At 36.6% G+C, this 22,153-nt stretch overlaps 1 protein-coding gene across 1 annotated transcript; it reads left to right on the top strand.

The window, feature by feature from the left end:
- The first annotated feature begins 5,101 nt into the window (after positions 1 to 5,101).
- On the top strand, positions 5,102 to 17,540 carry zdhhc8b (zinc finger DHHC-type palmitoyltransferase 8b). Its single transcript, XM_061729753.1, has 5 exons — positions 5,102 to 5,117; positions 5,213 to 5,319; positions 9,175 to 9,621; positions 11,968 to 12,608; positions 15,503 to 17,540. Exons 1-5 carry the CDS (start codon positions 5,102 to 5,104, stop codon positions 15,612 to 15,614), a joined length of 1,323 nt encoding a protein of 440 aa, XP_061585737.1. The 3' UTR covers positions 15,615 to 17,540.
- Positions 17,541 to 22,153: the final 4,613 nt, after the last annotated feature.

Raw genomic sequence — 22,153 nt, 5'->3', positions numbered from 1 at the left:
TTCCAAACGCGATATGGTACGTGCAGTACTCCAGTTGTAAAAAAAGAATCAGGGGGATGGTGGATTTTATCATATGGGGACAGATAATTTGTGCTGATTACAAATAATATAATATATTACAAATAATAGCAGTGACCAAAACACCTGCAGAAATACTGCAGGAATGACATAGCAGCAGTTAAATGCAGCCTTCTGTAAGCTTTAAATATCCACTGGGCTTACATCAAATACATCAAAACACAACAATAAAAAACACTTTTCTGAACTTATCAATATGACTCTGTCCTTCACAGGATAAGTAACATGGATCACTGCAAAAACTCACAATATTAACAAGAATATTGTCTTATTTCTAGTTAAAATGTCTCATTTTAGTAAAAAGTCTCATTACACTTAAAACAAGACTCATCACTGGAAAAAACTACAATTTTCACCTGTTTCAAGTAAATTTTCACTTGAAATAAGTAGAAAAATCTGCCAGTGGAACAAGATTTTTTTGCTTGTAATGACAAGATAAATCTTGTCCCACTGGCAGATTTTTCTACTTATTTCAAGTGAAAATTTACTTGAAACAGGTGAAAATTGTCAAATAAGTTATTTTTCTGGTGTTTTTTTTTCTGGTGATGACTAAATGTTGAAATAGCAGTAAAACCACATTCATTGATGAAATGACATAAGGGATGGAAAGGAGGGATGGCAGTTTTACAGGGGGGGATGATTTGGACCGTTTTTTTTTCAGGGGGGGATGCCGTCCCCCCTCATCCTCCCTCATCCCCCTCATCTCCAGTACTGGGTACGAGACAATATCGTTTATATTGATAAAGCTTATTTTGCTGCAAATTGACTGAACATCAACACTGACCCCTCTCGCTGGCAGAAAATACCTTTGTGTGCTGAAACCTGACAGTGTTGACAGGTTAGTTTTCCTGGGACAAAACCTGTAAAATGTACAGTAGTTGGCTTGTTGTAGTTATTTGAGATTTGCACAAAGAGATGCAATATCTGTTTACGTGTTTTATTTGAGATTTGCACAAATGTTTTGTTATTTGCACAACTGTCAACCTCAGTGGAAAAGTCTGCCTGTTACTGTCTACTAAGGCTGTGCGATTAATCGATTTTAAATCTAAATCGGATTTATTAATCAAGACGATGTTAAAAAAAGGAAAATCGGAAAATGGATTTTCCTTTTTTGCAGCTGGCTGCATTACAGACAGAGCTCGTCTAGTCATCTTTGTTTGGTCAAGAAAATTGTAAATATTGTCACTTTACTAAACTCAAGGAGGATTTACATTATCTTTCAATTGCACTTCATTCCCAATAGGGAAATTTGTTTGCTATTTTTCTTTAAAAATAAAGATAAAATATTTGAAACAATTTATTCCATTGTCTTTTGTAGTTTTACCAAAAAAATCTAAATCGAAAATCGGGTTTTCAGAGAAAAAAATCGTGATTTTATTTTTGTCCAAAATCGCCCAGCCCTAGTGTCTACATTGTATTAATTGCACAGTGTATTTTAATTTAATTGTTATGCAGGAAAGGGATATTAGTTTTATTTTATTCAAGAAGCATTTTTATTCTATATATGCAGGCAGTTTATTTTTATTTCATTTGTTTTATACATTTTGATATTGTGCAGACCTCTGTTAATAAAGGTACCTGTGTGACATTTGGCACGAGGCTTTGTATTAAAACTGAAAAAAGGAAAAAAATGAAGCTAACAGAGATGCTAACAGAGATGCTATGCTATAATGCTTTGAGGGAAACTCCAATTATGGCACCGAAAAAATATCGATATATATCGAGTATCGCCATTCAGCTAGAAAATATCGAGATATGACTTTTGGTCCATATCACCCAGCCCTAGTATCTCTAGTATCTCCAGCTATCTTCGCTTTGTGAGCCGGCCTTGGTTAACCCAGATGAATGTCCGATTTAATGGCAGGTGGCAGTCCAAAAAGTCAAAATCTCGCGAAAGAAGTCGAAATGTCGAGAAAAAAGTCAAAATGTCGAGATTAAAAAGGAAAGGAAAAAGGAAGAAAAAAGGAAAAAGGAAAAAAAGAAGAAAAAAAGGAAAAAAAGAAGAAAAAAAATAAAAAATGAAGAAAAAAAGAGGAAAAAAGGAAAAAAAGAAAGAAAAGAAGAAGGAAAAAAAAGGTCAAACATTTTTTAAAAAGCTCCAGGGAGCCACTAGGGCGGCGCTAAAGAGCATGTTTTATTTGAGATTTGCACAAATGTTTTGTTATTTGCACATCTGTCAACCTCAGTGGAAAAGTCTGCCTGTTACTGTCTACATTGTATTAATTGCACAGTGTATTTTAATTTAATTGTTATGCAGTAAAGGGATATTTGTTTTATTCAAGAAGCATTTTTATTCTATATATGCAGGCAGTTTATTTTTATTTCATTTGTTTTATACATTTTGATATTGTGCAGACCTCTGTTAAAAAAGGAACCTGTGTGACATTTGGCACGAGGCTTTGTATTAAAACTGAAAAAAGGAATAAAATGAAGCTAACAGAGATGCTAACAGAGATGCTATGCTATAATGCTTTGAGGGAAACCCCTATTATGCCACAGAAAAAATATCGATATATATCGAGTATCACCATTCAGCTAGAAAATATGGAGATATGACTTTTGGTCCATATCGCCCAGCCCTAGTATCTCTAGTATCTCCAGCTATCTTGGCTTTGTGAGTCGGCCTTGGTTAACCCAGATGAATGTCCGATTTAATGGCATGTGGCAGTCCAAAAAGTCAAAATTTCGTGAAAAAAGTCGAAATGTTGAGAAAAAAGTCAAAATGTCAAGATTAAAAAGGAAAGGAAAAAGGAAGAAAAAAGGGAAAGAAGAAAAAAGGAAAAAAAGAAGAAAAAAAGGAAAAGAAGGAAAAAAATAAGAAAAAAAGGGGAAAAAATGAAGAAAAAAAGAGGAAAAAAGAAAAAAAGGAAAAAAAGAAAGAAAAGAAGAAGGAAAAAAAAGGTCAAACATTTTTTTAAAAAGCTCCAGGGAGCCACTAGGGCGGCGCTAAAGAGCATGTTTTATTTGAGATTTGCACAAATGTTTTGTCAACCTCAGTGGAAAAGTCTGCCTGTTACTGTCTACATTGTATTAATTGCACAGTGTATTTTAATTTAATTGTTATGCAGGAAAGGGATATTTGTTTTTCAAGAAGCATTTTTATTCTATATATGGAGGCAGTTTATTTTTGTTTCTTTTGTTTTATACATTTTGATATTGTGCAGACCTCTGTTAATAAAGGAACCTGTGTGACATTTGGCACGAGGCTTTGTATTAAAACTGAAAAAAGGAAAAAAATGAAGCTAACAGAGATGCTATGCTATAATGCTTTGAGGGAAATCCCGATTATGTCACAGAAAAAATATTGATATAAATCGAGTATCGCCATTCAGCTAGAAAATATGGAGATATGACTTTTGGTCCATATCGTCCAGCCCTAGTATCTCTAGTATCCCCCGCTATCTTGGCTTTGTGAGCCGGCCTTGGTTAACCCAGATGAATGTCCGGTTTAACGGCAGGTGGCAGTCCATGGCCTTTTTAACGCCGGGCCAGAGATCCAGCCTGCCCTATAATGATGAAGCAAAAGCTGCACATTCAATCAACACCAGATTATTGCTACGTTTCCAGGGCGAATCACTGCGGAGAATCACCGCGCCTTGTTCTTTTAAAGCCGTGTAAATTATGAAGGAATATTTTCAGGATTTGTCAGTTAAATGAACAGTTCTGCTCGTGTGTAAAGTAGTTTGAACAGCATGTTCCATCCAGGGGATTGACAGGATCATGCTGCATTATGTCAGGGAGTGTTCTCTCTCTGACGCGCCGCAGCGCAACACTGCCCCCTGGTGGCGGGGGGAAGGAGCACAGCCGCTCTCAAAACATATTTTTTGAGAGCTCATAAATTTAGAAAGCATTCTTCTCAAAAAACATTGGCAATTTAAAGTACAAAGGTATCTACAGGACTGTCTCAGAACATTAGAATATTGTGATTTTCTGTAATGCAATTAAAAAAACAAAAATGTCATACATTCTGGATTCATTACAAATCAACTGAAATATTGCAAGCCTTTTATTATTTTAATATTGCTGATTATGGTTTACAGTTTAAGATTAAGATTCCCAGAATATTCAAATTTTACGAGATAGGATATTTGAGTTTTCTTAAGCTGTAAGCCATGATCAGCAATATTAAAATGGATTGATTGATTGATTTAATTGTTTATTTCAAACACATAAGGAAAAAAAATATCAAATTTTAAAACAAATTTAAAACATACAGAAAAAAAGCAACAACAACAAAAACGTAATACAAACAGGGGGAAAAAAAACAGTGTCCAAAAAGGAGAGAAAAAAAAGAAGTAAAACTTATTTAACCCTGCCCCTTTGTTACCTCTATTATAAATTAAACAAATATTAATAATAAATAGCTGCTACTTTACCTATTAGCCTACCGATTTTCCCATTCAAATAATAAAAGGCTTACAATATTTCAGTTGATTTGTAATGAATCCAGAATGTATGACATTTTAGTTTTTTTAATTGCATTGCAGAAAATAAAGGACTTTATCACAATATTCTAATTTTCTGAGACAGTCCTGTAAACTTGCTGGATTCATTACAAATCAACTGAAATATTGCAAGCCTTTTATTATTTTAATATTGCTGATCATGACTTACAGCTTAAGAAAACTCAAATATCCTATTTCAAAAAATTAGAATATTCTGGGAATCTTAATGTTAAACTGTAAGCCATAATCAGCAATATTAAAATAATAAAAGGCTTGCAATATTTCAGTTGATTTGTAATGAATCCAGAATGTATGACGTTTTTGTAATTGCATTACAGAAAATCACAATATTCTAATTTTCTGAGACAGTCCTGTAGATTTAGAAAGCATTCTTCTCCAAAAACATTGGCAATTTGAAGTACAAAGGTATCTACATGTTAAAAAGCACTTGTGGTTTTACGTTGACTTATTTTGCTCCTTGTTGGACATCATGATTGTGTGGATTTGAGGAATGCTACACAACTTCCTCATTTTTTATTTTTTAACTCTCATAACAAACCTTTCTGGAGTTAAGGAATATGTGTCTGCTGTCAAGTGCAATTTCATGCTTCATTTTTATTTAATTATGCTTTTTTATGTGTACAATTATATCGGCAGTGTTCAGTTTTCTTTTCCTTTGTGTGTTGCAGAAAGCTCTCTGTCTGGGAAGACTCATCCTTCCACTCCAGCTATGTACAAGTTCAGGCCGTCCTTCGGCACCATGCCTAAAGTTCACTACCACACCGCTGGAGAGAAGGTAAGAAGACGTTCATTTCCGCATTCAAATACAGGACTGTCTCAGAAAATTAGAATATTGTGATAAAGTTCTTTATTTTCTGTAATGCAATTAAAAATTTGCAATTTAAATTTTAATATTGCTGATCATGGCTTATTTTATTGTTTTTTTTTTTATTGTTGGCTTTGTCTCGAACATACGACAGAGTATTAGGGCCAAACAAAAAAAGGAAATTACGAGAATAAAGTCATAATGTAATGAGAATAAAGTCGTAAAATTACGAGAATAAAGTCATAATATTACGAGAATAAAGTCGTAAAATTACGAGAATAAAGTCATAATATTACGAGAATAAAGTCGTAAAATTACGAGAATAAAGTCATAATATTACGAGAATAAAGTCGTAATATTACGAGAATAAAGTCGTAAAATTACGAGAATAAAGTCATAATATTACGAGAATAAAGTCGTAATATATTATAAATATATAAATATAACTTCACAAGATGCTCAATATTCCTCATTTTAACACAGGGAGAAGAAGCTCTTCCTGTTAGAGTTCTCATAAATTATATTCTCATAATATTACGACTTTATTCTCGCAACATTACGAATTTATTCTCGTAATATTACGACTTTATTCTCGTAATATTACGACTTTATTCTCGTAATGTTACGACTTTATTCTCGTAATATTACGACTTTATTCTCGTAATATTACGACTTTATTCTCGTAATATTACGACTTTATTCTCGTAATATTACGACTTTATTCTCGTAATATTACGACTTTATTCTCGTAATATTACGACTTTATTCTCGTAATATTACGACTTTATTCTCGTAATATTACGACTTTATTCTCGTAATATTACGACTTTATTCTCGCAACATTACGACTTTATTCTCGTAATTTTACGACTTTATTCTCGTAATATTATGACTTTATTCTCGTAATATTACGACTTTATTCTCGTAATATTACGACTTTATTCTCATATTATTACGACTTTATTCTCGTAATATTACGACTTTATTCTCGTAATATTACGACTTTATTCTCATATTATTACGACTTTATTCTCGTAATATTACGACTTTATTCTCGTAATATTACGACTTTATTCTCATATTATTACGACTTTATTCTCGTAATATTACGACTTTATTCTCGTAATATTACGACTTTATTCTCGTAATATTACGACTTTATTCTCGTAATATTACGACTTTATTCTTGTAATATTACGACTTTATTCTCGCAACATTACGACTTTATTCTCGTAATTTTACGACTTTATTCTCATTATATTATGACTTTATTCTCGTAATTTCCCATTTTTTTTGAACAATTTAACATTCTCATTCAAAAATAAAACACACAGCAAAACAAAGTGTTGGAGAGGGAACAGGAGGAAGCAGAACGCTTATTTAGTCCTGTCCCTTCCTCACAATATCATATCATATATAACCTATAGAAATTAAATAAAATGAAAAGAAAGAAAAGAAAAGAAAAGAAAAAGAAGGAAAAGACAAAATAACAAAAAATAAATACAACACAAACAACCAATAAGCAATATCAGTAATTATAATCATAATTGAAACGGTCTCTTACAATATTCTAAATTCCAGAGTCCAATCTCCCCGTCACCTCTACAATGATCCACGAACAGCCTTGAATGCAGGCAGTTATATTTGTATCATATATAATCCATCAACAATGAATAAAATAATAATCAAAGAAATACATATGTAAGGTAAATTACTTTCTTTAGAGGTCCCCATTTTTATTCTTGTCAAGAATTGCTTTCTTTACAGTTTAAGATTAAGATTCCCAGAATATTCTAATTTTTTGAGATAGGATATTTGAGTTTTCTTAAACTGTAAGCCATGATCAGCAATATTAAAATAATAAAAGGCTTGCAATATTTCAGTTGATTTGTAATGAATCCAGAATGTATGACATTTTTGTTTTTGTGATTGCATTACAGAAAATCACCATATTCTAATTTTCTGAGACAGTCCTGTACAAGGTACATTTTACTACAAACCCAAGCAAAAAAAAAGCTGAGACAGTCGGTAATAAAACTAAAGAACGAGGCAACTGTAAAAGCTTTACTGTCAAAACCTGTGTTGAATGTGTTGCCTGAAGTGCAGTGATATTTATTTATTAACAAATCAATTGAGGTTAATGGGACAAAACATGAACTGTCTTGGGCTCATAATCTGTGCAATGAAATAAAGTTAATCACTGTTTTTATTAGCATTTTCAGAACTAACAGAGCTGGTAGAGTAGCCAAAAATTGTACTCAAGTAAAAGTACTGTTACTTCAGAATAATATGACTCAAGTAGACGTAAAAAGTAATCATCCAAATAATTACTTGAGTAAAAGTAAAAAAGTACTTGGTGAAAAAACTACTCAAGTACTGAGTAACTGTTGAGTAACGTCTGATTTATTTATTTAACACAACCATTCAAACAGACAAAAGTACAAAATAGGCAAGAAGGAAGGAAGGAAGGAAGGAAGGAAGGAAGGAAGGAAGGAAGGAAGGAAGGAAGGAAGGAAGGAAGGAAGGAAGGAAGGAAGGAAGGAAGGAAGGAAGGAAGGAAGGAAGGAAGGAAGGAAGGAAACAGGGAAAGAAGGAAGGAAGGAAGGAAGGAAGGAAGGGAAGAAGGAAGGAGGGAAGGAAGGAGGGAAGGAAGGAGGGAAGGAAGGAAGGAAGGGAAGGAGAAAAGAGGAAGGGAAGAAGGAAGGGAAGAAGGAAGGAGGAGGGAGGGAAGGAAGGGAGAAAACAAGGAAGCAAGGAAGGAAGGAAGGAAGGAAGGAAGGAAGGAAGGAAGGAAGGAAGGGAGAAAACAAGGAAGGAAGGAAGGAAGGAAGGGAGAAAACAAGGAAGGAAGGAAGGAAGGAAGGAAGGAAGGAAGGAAGGAAGGAAGGAAGGAAGGGAGAAAACAAGGAAGGAAGGAAGGAAGGAAGGAAGGAAGGGAGAAAACAAGGAAGGAAGGAAGGAAGGAAGGAAGGAAGGAAGGAAGGAAGGAAGGGAGAAAAGAGGAAGGAAGGAGGGAAGGAAGGAAGGAAGGAAGGAAGGAAGGAGGGAAGGAGGGAAGGAAGGAAGGAAGGAAGGGAGGGAGGGAGAAAACAAGAAAGGAAGGGAGGAAGGAAGGAGGGAGGGAAGGAGGGAGGAAGGAAGGAAGGAAGGAAGGAAGGGAGAAAAGAGGAAGGAAGGGAGAAAAGAGGAAGGAAGGAAGGAAGGAAGGAAAGGAGGAAGGAAGGAAGGAAGGAAGGAAGGAAGGAAGGAAGGAAGGAAAGGAGGAAGGAATGAAGGAATGAAGGAAGGAAGGAAAGGAGGAAGGAATGAAGGAATGAAGGAAGGAAGGAAGGAAGGAAGGAAGGAAGGAAGGAGAAAAGAGGAAGGAAGGGAGAAAAGAGGAAGGAAGGAAGGAAGGAAAGGAGGAAGGAATGAAGGAAGGAAGGAAAGGAGGAAGGAAGGAAAGGAGGAAGGAATGAAGGAAGGAAGGAAGGAAGGAAGGAAGGAAGGAAGGAAGGAAGGAAGGAGAAAAGAGGAAGGAAGGGAGAAAAGAGGAAGGAAGGAAGGAAGGAAAGGAGGAAGGAATGAAGGAAGGAAGGAAAGGAGGAAGGAAGGAAGGAAGGAAGGAAGGAAGGAAGGAAGGAAGGAAGGAAGGAAGGAAGGAAGGAAGGAAGGAAGGAAGGAAGGAAGGAAGGAAAAGTACAGATTATTGCGTGAAAATGTACTATATACTATATTATACCAATGTATTAGTAATTAGGCTGTTACTATTTCTAGGGATAGAAAAACAACAAACAACAAAGACATCATCTCAGTCCCGGATCTAAATCCTTCTCTTCTCCTCAGATCGTCCTGCCGGATGAGAGAAAGACGTCAGCGATCCTGGAGGAAAGCGTCCGCGGTCACGACTACCGGTCGGAGCCGAACCTGGACCTGCCCGAGTACGCCAACGCTCCGCTGCACCGCACCTTCCAGTCCTCGCCCCTGCAGCTGGACCAGGACCCCGGGGGCCCGCGCTCCCTCAGCCTGAAGACGGGCCCCCCCCCGCGGCTGGAGAAGGGCCATCTGCGGGCCCTGCCGGCCCAGACCGTCACCTCCTCCGGCCCCTACAGGGGGGCCTTCTCCCCCAACACGCTCTCCAACCGCAACGGCAGCCTGTCCTACGACAGCCTGCTCAACCCCAGCGTCTCCCCGGCCGGCGAGTGCGTCGCCCACCGCGGCGTCGGGTTCCACTCGCCCTACCTGCCCAACAAGATGTGCCACATCCGGGAACCTGAGATGCACAGACAACAGGTTCGTTCGTTCGTTCGTTTTTATTTATTTCGAACATGTATATATAAAAAAAAAGGTGAGAGAAACAAATACAGGTGGGCATTCCGCCACATAAAGAAAAAGAAAAAAACACATCAAAAAACATATTTCAGTTACATGTTCGAAAAGGAGTGGGAGGAAGTATAAACTTATTTAATCCCACCCCCTTTCCACAACTAAACATAAATTATATGTCTGTATTTACGCTTTATACTATACACTAATAGGGCTTGGTCACCAAGGTGCATTCTGGGACGCGGCGGCCATGTTGGCAGCCTCGTGAGTGTAAACAAACTGCAGTGTAGTAGCAGCGTAGTAGCACCAAGAGAACAGACGGAACACAAAAAAAAGATGTTAAAATGTTAAAATTTAAAAAAAAAAAGATGTCCCGGAAAGGAACTGGAATTTACGGGGATACCTTAAACAAGGAAGCCAGGGACCGGAATATGGAGAAAATAATGATTATTAACGGTTTGGATCCATATGAAATCCCTACTAAAGTGTGGAGCTCCTGCTCGGAGCTCCACTCTTTAGTAGGGATTTACTGCCACAGTTCTGCAGAACCTACATCTTCGGCTACCTTGTTTAGGAGTGTTTGGCAGCTGCTTTGGTAAATGTTTGACTCCCCATGTGTTTCAATAAATTTGTATAATAGTACAACATACAGTACAGGCGCGCAGGAAGACGTTTTTGCCAGGGGGTGCGGGGGTTCTCCCTTAAGAAATCACTTGCCCCTCCCCTGGATGAAGAACAGCTGACAGTGCGCACAAGGTTTACCAAAACATAGCGAACCAACCATCTACAGTAAAAAAGGAACATGACTATAATTATTTTCATAGTCACATAGGCGGCGGGTGACTGAAAATATTTGGTGAAGCTATATACAGGGAGGAATCGCGAAAACTTCGAAATTTTGAAGTTTTTTTCACCCAAAACAGTTGCGTAACAATGATTTGAGCATAATTTGACCAATATTACCGGCATCGCTGCTCATATGGCCGGCTGCACCATCAGGTGAGCCGGTGTTAGACACTGGGGGGGTCGCTGACGCGGTGGCTGCAGATGCAGTCGCTCTCCTCCGACTCACTGTCACATTGGCAGCAGCTTCGGCAATGTTTTGTGTCTGTTTTTCTTTTGGTTTAAAAAATGAACGTATATCCATCTTGGTCTTGACTTGGAGCTTTGTGTTGTGTTTTGAAAGGAGCGCTGCTGGCTGTGCATTTGTAATTGGTGGGTAAAAATGCAGATGTTTACAAACAACATTTGCGGTTCTGATCACCTGAGCGGTCCGCAGACCAGGGTGGTGTGACTGGCTACTTTTCTTTTTTTTTAATTAAAATTACCCCTATATTCAGCCTTCATCTCAAATGTGGCTTACAATGTTGTGGAACAGAAACAGCAACCACAAATATTTATATATTTATAATCTTTTATTGTCATTTCAATTTTTTCAGGGGGTGCCGCGCCCCCACTTCCGGCGCCTATGATACAGTACATGTTTTGTATTACTTTTTTTCTTTTTTTGACCCCTGTATTATGCAGAAGAGGCTCCGAGGCGTGAGCAATATTTTTGTTTTCCTCGTGAAATAATTTTTTTCCTCTGCAGCTACAAATAGTTAATATTTTTTCCTCAATAATCTAGTTTTATCTGAAGATTGGGGTTAATTGCACCGCAGAGAGCTGGCCAGCAACTGCGTTTAGCTGGAGAAGTGGGGAATAAAACCCGTGTTTTGATCCGACCCCGGTCTTTGAGAGTGTTTCGGCACACTGGCATAAATATCCGCGCCATTTTTAAAAAAATAAATACACTTAATTGTACTGGAAAAATCTCTAAATCACAAAGAAACACTCTCGGATGTAATAAGAAGAGATTTTGCTTTTAATTAAATTTCCTATAAAAAAGCTAAATATATAAAAAACGTACTTGTTTCTGTTTATCTTTGTAAAATAATATTAAAAGTATCTTACATAATTTGAAAAAAAAATGAGAAATTTCAAGAAAAGATCCTGAAGAAATATATTTTACATAATTAGAGTGTAAACAAAGTGCATATTTCCTTTAAAATTAACTAAACTGATATTGGATTAGATAAGAATAGTAAAAAAAAAAATGTTTCGCACCAATTTTGTTGTTTTGAGCGTGCGGCCCGCGAGAAAAAAATTGGTCAAATATGCAAAATGAGTTTGACACCCCTGCTTTAGACTGTAAGAATAGTGAGTTAGTGTGATCTCCAAATCCAGCCTTATGAATGTATCGTACTGCTCTTTTGAAGTGAGTAATGAGTGTAACCTGGTTTTATTGGTTTTAAAACCTGCTTTTATTTCCAGGTGGCTCCCCCCTACAGTCCGGTGATGCCCGTGAAGGCGGCGGTGGGCCGGCAGTCTCCTCACCTCCGGGACCGGGACCGGGACTCGTCCCCGGTCCGCTACGACAACCTCTCCCAGACCATCATGGCCTCCATCCAGGAGCGGAAAGAGATGGAGGAGAGGGAGAAGAGGAAGCTGCTGCACGGGCGCTCGCAGACGCACATCTGCGTGCAGGACTCTGCCGTGTTTGACGGGGGTTACGGCCTGAACACCAAGGTCTGCTACCCCGACGGGGGCCACGGCCCGGCCTCCAGGGGCCCGACCCCGCCGGCCTACGGCGGCTCCAGGGACAACCTGATGGGGGTCGGGCTGCTGAGCTACGGCCAGAGAACGCCCGCCATGCGCTTCGCCGGCTCCACCATGGGCCGGGCCCCCCGGAGCTCGTCCACCTCCCTGCACACGGACCCCAGCAGCAGCGGCAGCAGCCAGGGCCGAGCCCCGGGCCCCCCGGGCCCCCCGGGCCCCCCCGAGGGGCCCTACTGCTCCCCCGTCCACCAGCCCCGCTCCCCGGCCATGCCCCGCTCCCCCTCGTACTCCCACCACAAACTGTCCTACATCAGTGCTCAGGAGAGGACGGACTCGCCGCGGCTCGGGGGCCCCAGGTATGAACCCTGACCCCCCCCGTCAGACTGCATGCACTCTCGTGCTGGTTGGGGGGCCGCTGCACGAATTTGAATATGTTCCCACTGGAAAAACGTTGCTCTTTTTTGCTGGCGGTTCGTGTGCTTTAGTGCACCGATGAAACCATAGACATTTATACGTATCAGCCCCACGGAGCTGCTGCGATACGTCAACGTCGCCATATTGGATGTTCAAGACTGCGCTGGAAACTAATATAAGTAAATTGACTTATTTTCAAAAAGCGCCTTTCTACAAAGAAATATACGTTTTACATCTCATTTATTCATTTACACACGCACCTTTTTCCTCTTTTTTCTGCTTTTTTTTCTTTTTTTTAATCTTTTTTTCATTTTTTTTTTCCTCTTTTTTTCCTCTTTGTTCCTCTTTTTTTATCTTTTGTTTCCTCTTTTCTTTCTTTTCTCTTTTTTATCTTTTTTTCTTATTTTTTCCTCTTTGTTCCTCTGTTTTTCATTTTTTTCCTCTTTTCTTTCTTTTCTCTTTTCATCTTTTTCCCTCTTTTTTCTATTTTTTTCCTTTTTTTTCTCCTCTTTTTTTCATCTTTTTTTCTCTTTTTTTCATCTTTTCTTCCTCTTTTTTCCTTATTTTCATAAAGCTCCTTTCTATAAAGAAATTTACATTTTACGTCTCATTTATTCATTCACACACGCACTAATATACTTGGGAAACAGTTAGGCACCAAATATAATATATTTAATTTTCTCAGATGGCAAAAATAAGAACTTTATTGATCCCACATAGGAGTAATTCATGTTATATCAGCTATAGAGAACAAGGTAGTGCCGAAAAACAATATATATCCCCCCTCACAAATATAAGAAAAATAGAGAAACATATTTTCTCATCAACAAAACAAATTTAAAAATTTTCAAATAACAAAATAACATATTTGAACCATTTTTCAGACAATAAAATAACATTTGAACAATTTTTCAGACAATAAAAGAATTGAACAAATCTGAAAAATGGTTCAAATATGTTATTTTGTTATTTTAAATGTTTATGTAAAATATGCTACCATTTTTCAGATTTTTTCAGTTCTTTTATTGTCTGAAAAATGGTTCAAATGTTATTTTATTGTCTGAAAAATGGTTCAAATATGTTATTTTGTTATTTGAAAAATTTTAAAAAACATGTTTTGTTGATGAGAAAATATGTTTCTCTATTTTTTTTCTTATTTTTGTGAGGGGGGATATATATTGTTTTTCGGCACTACCTTGTTCTCTATAGCTGATATAACATGAATTACTCCTATGTGGGATCAATAAAGTTCTTATTTTTGCCATCTGAGAAAATTAAATATATTATATTTGGTGCCTAACTGTTTCCCAAGTATATTAGTGCGTGTGTGGATGAATAAATGAGACGTAAAACGTACATTTCTTTGTAGAAAGGCGCTTTATGAAAATAAGTCTATTGCTAATACTTGTATTAGTTTCCAGCGCAGTCTTGCCACATCCAATATGGCGGCGTTGTTGACGTATCGCAGCAGCTCCATGGGGCCGATACGGATACATGTCTATGTTTTTTACTGGATCCATCCGGCAGTTCGTGTGCTTTAATGCACCGATGAAACACCGTATTTGTTCAGCTGTTCCGTCCATTTATGTTCAGTCTGGTGTGACTTTGCACGTTTTTGTTTTTTCCGATCTGTACGCCTGCCTTTGTAGAAAAAAAAAAGAAAAGCAAAAACTTTTTTGTATTATTTCACGAATGTCAGATTAATAAAAACTGTGTGGGTTCATCATTTCTTTTTCCCGTCTGCATGCTTTCCACCTATCCGTCTAACATTCCCAGGCTTGTTTTCCTCAACTAACGAGTTCATGTCGACGCAGTCACTCGTCCATACCGTTCTCTTTCTTTTGTTCCAGAGCGAGTTTTTCCAGGCAAGTAATCTGCACGTGTCCACGGCCATTAATTTATCCAGCCTGCTACAACCAGTACTGGAGTTGAGGGGGATGAGGGGTGATGGCATCCCCCCTGAAATAAAAACGGTCCAAATCATCCCCCCTGTAAAACTGCCATCCCCCCTTTCCATCCCTTATGTCATTTCATCAATGAATGTGGTTTTACTGCTATTTCAACATTTAGAGTCATCACCAGAAAAATAACACCAGAAAAATAACTTATTTGACAATTTTCACCTGTTTCAAGTAAATTTTCACTTGAAATAAGTAGAAAAATCTGCCAGTGGGACAAGATTTATCTTGTGTAATGAGATTTTTTTTACTAAAATGAGACATTTTAACTAGAAATAAAACAAATATTCTTGTTAAGATTTTGATCTCATTACACTTAAAACAAGACTCATCACTGGAAAAAACAACAATTTTCACTTGTTTCAAGTAAATTTTCACTTGAAATAAGTAGAAAAATCTGCCAGTGGGACAAGATTTATCTTCTTATTACAAGCAAAAAAATCTTGTTCCACTGGAAGATTTTTCTACTTATTTTAAGTGAAAATCTACTTGAAACAGGTGAAAATTGTTGTTTTTGAGTCTTGTCTTAAATATAATGAGATTTCTTTGAATAAATATTTGACATTTTAACTAAAAATAAGACAAAAATAGTGTTTTGATGTATTTGATGTAAGCCCAGTGGATATTTAAAGCTTACAGAAGGCTGCATTTAACTGCTGCTATGTCATTCCTGCAGTATTTCTGCAGGTGTTTTGGTCACTGCTATTATTTGTAATATATTATATTATTTGTAATCAGCACAAATTATCTGTCCCCATATGATAAAATCCACCATCCCCCCTGATTATTTTTACAACTCGAGTACTGGCTGCTACTGAATCTCTCTGGCTTTTTCTGTGTTGAATTATTCCCTCTGTTCTTCTTCTTTTCCCACTCAGAGAGAACATGAAGGTTAACGGGCAGATGGACTGCCACGTCAGCCCCAGTCGCCACGGCAACGTCAAAAAGGTGACGGGAGTCGGAGGCACCACTTATGAAATATCCGTGTGAGCGAGAACTTCACCTTTTACAACGACGACGCCACTTAACTCTGCTGCAAAGGAACTGTCCACCCCGTCAGTCAGCGGGACAAACGGCCGCTCGCTCGGGGTCGCCCGGGCCGGCGGCCTCCGTTGGGGATTCTCTTCTTTTCTTTTTTCTTAGTCCAAATCAGTCTGAGAAGTGAATGCTCTTATGAATTCATCCTGGAACGGAAGTTTGTACGGTATATGTGCAAAACTGACGCGTCTTTAACATTTCAGTGACTTGGTCGTAAGAAGGAACGGCCCGATAAGACTGTCAACGCCTCTCAGCTGTGGTCATGAGTTCATTTTCTCTTTTTTTTTAATTAAATGTCACAAACAAACTTCACTCGTGTAAAAGGTTGTGAGCTAAACTAAAACTCTACCGGTTCCGGACGGATTGATGCCAAGATCCTGCCGTGAGAGGGGCCTTTTACCGAGTCACGCGACTTCTTCAAGGTGCTTCACGTCCACTTTTACCCGCTCGTGTCGTCTCTGGCGTTTCACGGCGAAGGTTTACGGCTCTGAGAAGTGACGTGACGTGCACGTGGAGGAAATACAAGGAAGAGACGAGGAAGAGGAATACTTTTCTCAGGATTAAATCAGCCAGAAAAGATACTCGTTGACGTGAATGTTGTTCCGTTGGGATGGAGGGAGGAAGGTTTTAGGGGTTGGCAGGGGCGTCAATTTGGTATGAAGGTACGGCAGCCTCGGCTTCAAGGGAAAATGTAAATGTTTGTTTTTTTAAATACGTTTATGGAATTACTCTGTGTCTATTTGTATTGATTATTCTATTACTTAATACATATAGAACAGGGATCGGCAACCCAAAATGTTGAAAGAGCCATATTGGACCAAAAACACAAAAAACAAATGTCTGGAGCCGCAAAAAATTAAGTCTTGTATAAGCCTTAGAATGAAGGCAAATGGCGAAAGGTGAAATGTCGAGAAAAAAGTCGAAATGTTGAGAAAAAAGTCGAAATGTTGAGAAAAAAGTCGAAATTTCGAGAAAAAAGTCGAAATGTCAAGGAAATAGTCGAAATTTGGAGAAAAAAGTTGAAATGTCGAGATTAATGTTGAAGTACAATCTCGAGAAAAAAGTCGAAATGTCAAGAAAAAAGTCAAAATTTTGAGAAAAAAGCCGAAATGTTGAGAAAAAAGTCGAAATGACGAGAAAAAAGTCGAAATTTGGAGAAAAAAGTCGAAATTTGGAGAAAAAAGTTGAAATGTCGAGATTAATGTTGAAGTACAATCTCGAGAAAAAAGTCGAAATGTCAAGAAAAAAGTCTAAATGTCGAGAAAAAAGTCAAAATTTCGAGAAAGAAAGAAAAGAAGATAAAGAAAAAAGGAAAAAAAGAAGAAAAAAAGAGAAAAAAGGGGAAAAAAGGTAAAAAAAAAATTAAAAAAAAGAAGAAAAAAAGGAAAAAAAAGGTCAAACATTTCTGAAAAAGCCCCAGGAGCCACTAAGGCGGCGTTAAAGAGCCGCATGCGGCTCTAGAGCCGCGGGTTGCCGACCCCTGATATAGAATAACTACAAATGCAAATCAGAACAACATGATCGATTTCACTAGTTATTATACACTGCAAAAACTCAAAATCTTAACAAGAATATTTGTCTCATTTCTAGTTAAAATGTCTAATTTTTAGTCAAAAATAATCTCATTACATTTAAGACAAGACTCAAAAACAACCATTTTCACCTGTTTCAAGTAGATTTTCACTTAAAATAAGTCAGTGGAACAAGACTTTTTTTGCTTGTAATGAGAAGATAAATCTTGTCCCACTGGATGATTTTTTTACTTATTTCAAGTGAAAATTTACTTGAAACAGGTGAAAATTGTTTGTTATTTTTCTGGTAATGACTCTTGTTTTAAGTGTAATGAGATTTTTTTGACTAAAAATGAGACATTTTAACTAGAAATAAGACAAATATTCCTGGTAAGATTTTGAGTTTTTGCAGTGAGCGAGACTGCATTGGTAAAAAAAAACTTTTTTCACAATTTTCACCTGTTTCAAGTAAATTTTCACTTGAAATAAGTAGAAAAATCTGCCAGTGGAACAAGATTTATCTTCTCATTACAAGCAAAAAAATCTTGTTCCACTGGCAGATTTTTCTATTTATTTCAAGTGAAAATCTACTTGAAACAGGTGAAAATGGTTGTTTTTGAGTCTTGTCTTAAATGTAATGAGATTTTTTTTGACTAAAAATGAGACATTTTAACTAGAAATAAGACAAATATTCTTGTTAAGATTTTGAGTTTTTGCAGTGAGTGAGACTGCATTTGAATAAGTTCCAATTTTCTTGACCACACAGATAAGCTCCATAAACTTCTGTGATGAGTATTTGCTGGACGTGTTGATTGATACTCTAGTTAAGTTCTGTGACTCGTAACCTTGCCGTACCTTAGTAAGACTGAATTGACGCCACTGGGGGTTGGATACGGCTCTGCTCCGTCGCAGTGGGACGATGTGGAATCACAGGCTTTAAGTTTGCTGAGTTTCTGAGGAAACTTCAACAACTGGGCTGATTTATGTTGGTTCGGAAACACCAGAATACCTCATACCAACATTTCACACACACACAAGTCCAGGACAACGTGAGCCTTACAAAACCAAAAACTCCTGTGTGTTGGGTGAAGAAAAGGAAAATAAATGAGAAGGAAGAATGTCTGAGTATGCAAGTTTATGCTATGCTCTTGCTATTGAAAAGGTATTACAAGACGGGAAAAAAGTGTAGTAAAAGCCAAAAAAAAAAAAGAAAAAAGGTTACCCATTTCATGAGTCTTCTTTTTTTATTTAATCTACTTATTTCCTTTTTTTTTATAAGTCCAAACTTTCAAATGCTACGTTTGTTACATCTTTTATGCATACCTTTAAGTCTGGAATAGATATCTCTTGAATGCTTTTTGCTCATAAATTATAAATCCACTAAATAAAATCATGAATGGGTAATCTAAATAGCTTGTTGTACTTTGCTGTGTAAAATAACCGTATGCTAAAATGTAAAAACTGATAGATTTGTGATGTTGTGGAAATGAAACATTAAGTCGTTATCTTGGGTGAAAGGTCACGCTGTACGAGAGTTGAGGACTGGAATTCCCTTTGAAACTGCCCTGAAAACGTCGGTACGTTTACGTACCGTCAACTTCTCAAAAACAGCCAAAATATGAGTGCAAAAAAAAGATAAAAAGCTGCACATGCATCAAAAATATCTTTTTCTTTTAAGTTATCAGAATGTCCAAACATCCCAGACAAGACATGGATGCAAAATATTTGCATTTGAAGACAAAAACCATTGTTGCCTTTCAAGAAAAGCTACATTTGCTTCAAAATGAAACATTATTGTACAGAGTAGGACGATTAAACTTAGTTTTTATGAGCAGAAAGTGACACTTGAGAACATATTGGACTGGATACCTTTTTTTTTTCTTTTCTTTAAAAGGGTCAAACCTAGGGTTGCCACCCGTCCCGTAAAATACAGAATTGTCCTTTATTTGAGAAAAAAATGTTGCGTCCCGTATTGAACTAATACGGGACACGATTTGTACCGTATTTTCATTAATTTTTACACCATATTCTAGTTGAATTATTGAAATAAATTAACTTTTACACCATATTCTAGTTGAATTATTGAAATAAGTTAACTTTTACACCATATTCTAGTTGAATTATTGAAATAAATTAACTTTTACACCATATTCTAGTTGAATTATTGAAATAAATTAACTTTTACACCATATTCTTCACCTGTATGTATATTATACATCTTGGCTGATGTGGACATACGTAGCATAGGAGGCTATTTCAGTTGCTATATGGTTGTCTGTCTGTACAGTCATGCAAGTTCAATCACTTTAAACTTTAAAGCAAAGCATTTTGTTTTTTCATATAAAATAAACACATTTTTATTCAGTTTAGACGTTTTTGGGGGTTTTTTTTGGCTCCTGCGCTGCTGAAATCAGGGTGTCACTTATTTCTATTTCTCAAAGGTGGCAACCCTAGTCAGACCCCAAAAAACAGACGTGGTTTTACTAGATTTGGGGTCACGTGACTTCCAGCGGGCTCTAAAGGCCCGCGGCTGCGGTGGGACTGCTGTCTGTTACCGGCGCTCACTGTAGTTCCAACCGTCGGGCCGGCACGGTCTCTCTTTAAAATCTCACCCAGCTGCCTTAACAAGACAGGACGACCAAGTTACACGATTGTTCAAGTCACACGCTTAAAGCAACGCTAAATGTTTGACGTCAACAGGGCTAACTTTCCTTTTTTTGACAGCTGATTGGTGGGTTCCTTACGACGGAGTATTAGGGCCGAACTAAGATGAAAAAAAAAATTGGAAATTACGAGAATAAAGTCGTAAAATTACGAGAATAAAGTCATAGCCTAATGTTACGAGAATAAAGTCGTAATATTACGACTTTATTCTCGCAACAATATGACTTTAATCTTGGAATTTTACGACTTTATTCTCGTAATATTACGACTTTATTCTCGTAATATTACGACTTTATTCTCGTAATTTTACGACTTTATTCTCGTAATTTTACGACATTATTCTCGTAATATTACGACTTTATTCTCGTAATATTACGACTTTATTCTCGTAATTTTACGACTTTATTCTCGTAATTTTACGACATTATTCTCGTAATATTACGACTTTATTCTCGTAATATTACGACTTTATTCTCGTAATATTACGACTTTATTCTCATAATATTACGACTTTATTCTCGCAACATTAGGCTATGACTTTATTCTCGTAATTTTACGACTTTATTTTTGTAATATTACGACTTTATTCTCGTAATTTTACGACTTTATTCTCGTGATTTCCAATTTTTTTTTTGTCTTAGTTTGGCCCTAATACTCCGTCGTAGTTCCTTGATTAAACTTGTTGAATTACCAGAACAGATCCTTGTAGATCCTATAATGTAATAATTTTTTGAAAATGTAATAACGCCTGAAAATGTAATAAAATTTGCATTAAACTCAATCGAAAATGTAATAAAATCCAATAATGTAATAACTTCACCAATAATGTAATAAAATATCCTGACGGATATTGTAACATTTTTTTTTTTTTTTTTTGAAAAGTTTGATCTTATTTATTTTGATAGTTTTGGAGGAAGGGAGCAGTAAATGCAGCTTAGAAAAGTGTAATTCTTTCCTAAAAGTAAACTTTTCTTCAGATTCCAACACCAACATTAGAAATGCGTATAGATTCTGCCAAAAATGCATTCATGCATTTACATCTATGTAGAATCTGATATTTAATTTTCATGAACAAAATCCACAATAAAAATGTTACACAATACTTTCTTGCAACTGCCGATATTGTAACATTTTTACCGATAATGTAATACCTTATTACATTATTGGGAATTTATTACATTTTCAGGTAGGTCTTTTTTTTTTTTTTTTCAAAAACTGATAATGTAATACTTGACAAATAATGTAATATATATGTTCATTTTCAGTCCAGAGTTCTACATTTTGTGTTTTAAGTATCTAAGAATGTTATATACGCTGGATTTGAAACACCAGAATGACTATTGGGTTAAATTGCAGACTTTGAGTACCATGTAATAAATTCCCAATAACGTAATAAGGCAGGGGTGTCAAATGTGCGGCCCATGCGGCCCGCGAGAAGTTTCCAACGCAAAAAACCGAAATGTTAATTTACTAAAAACTGCGATTCATGGCATAAATAATTGCCATGAATCGCAGCATATCCGATAATATATTTCTTCTACAAATCCATCGTTATTCCACAAATAGAGCAGTTTTCGACATTTTTTTAGTTTTCTAGAATGCATTTGCTGATTTTATTTCTTTGTAGACGGTCGTTTATTTTTATTAACTGACTACTATTATATATTTTCGCAGGAAAAATATCACTGCTAAAAAAGATGATAGAAGATATTTATTCAGAGAATTTCAGTTTTGAATACGAGGATAGTGACAAAGTAAAACAGTTAAAAGAGAAGTGCTGACTTTTTCGGCACACTGGCGTAAATATCCGCGCCAATTTTAAAAATAAATACACTTAATTGTACTGGAAAAATCTCTAAATCACAAAGAAACACTCTCGGATGTAATAAGAATGATTTTGCTTTTAATTACATTTCCTATAAAAAAGCGAAATATAAAAAAAACATACTTGTTTCTGTTTATCTTTGTAAAATGATATTAAAAGTATCTTACATAATTTGAAAAAAAAATTAGAAATTTCAAGAAAAGATCCTGAAGAAATATATTTTACATAGAGTGTAAACAAAGTGCATATTTCCTTTAAAATTTCCTAAAAAACTAAACTGATATTGGATTAGATAAAAATAGTAAAAAGAAAAGAATTATAGAAAAAATGTTCCGCACCATTTTTGTGTGCGGCCCGCGAGAAAAAAATTGGTAAAATCCGGCCCGCCAAGCAAAATGAGTTTGACACCCCTGTAATAAGGTATTACATTATTGGTAAAAATGTTATTACAATATCCATCAGGATATTTTATTACATTATTGGGTTTTATT

Source organism: Cololabis saira, chromosome 9, assembly GCF_033807715.1.
Source record: "Cololabis saira isolate AMF1-May2022 chromosome 9, fColSai1.1, whole genome shotgun sequence".
Taxonomy (NCBI): domain Eukaryota; kingdom Metazoa; phylum Chordata; class Actinopteri; order Beloniformes; family Belonidae; genus Cololabis; species Cololabis saira.
This window is presented reverse-complemented; position numbering and strand designations above follow the sequence as displayed.

Excerpts from the sequence above, each read along its gene's own strand:
- zdhhc8b (XM_061729753.1), top strand. Across the intron at positions 5,320-9,174 it reads ACCACACCGCTGGAGAGAAG|ATCGTCCTGCCGGATGAGAG; the intron begins GTAAGAAGACGT and ends TCTTCTCCTCAG. Across the intron at positions 9,622-11,967 it reads CTGAGATGCACAGACAACAG|GTGGCTCCCCCCTACAGTCC; the intron begins GTTCGTTCGTTC and ends TTTTATTTCCAG.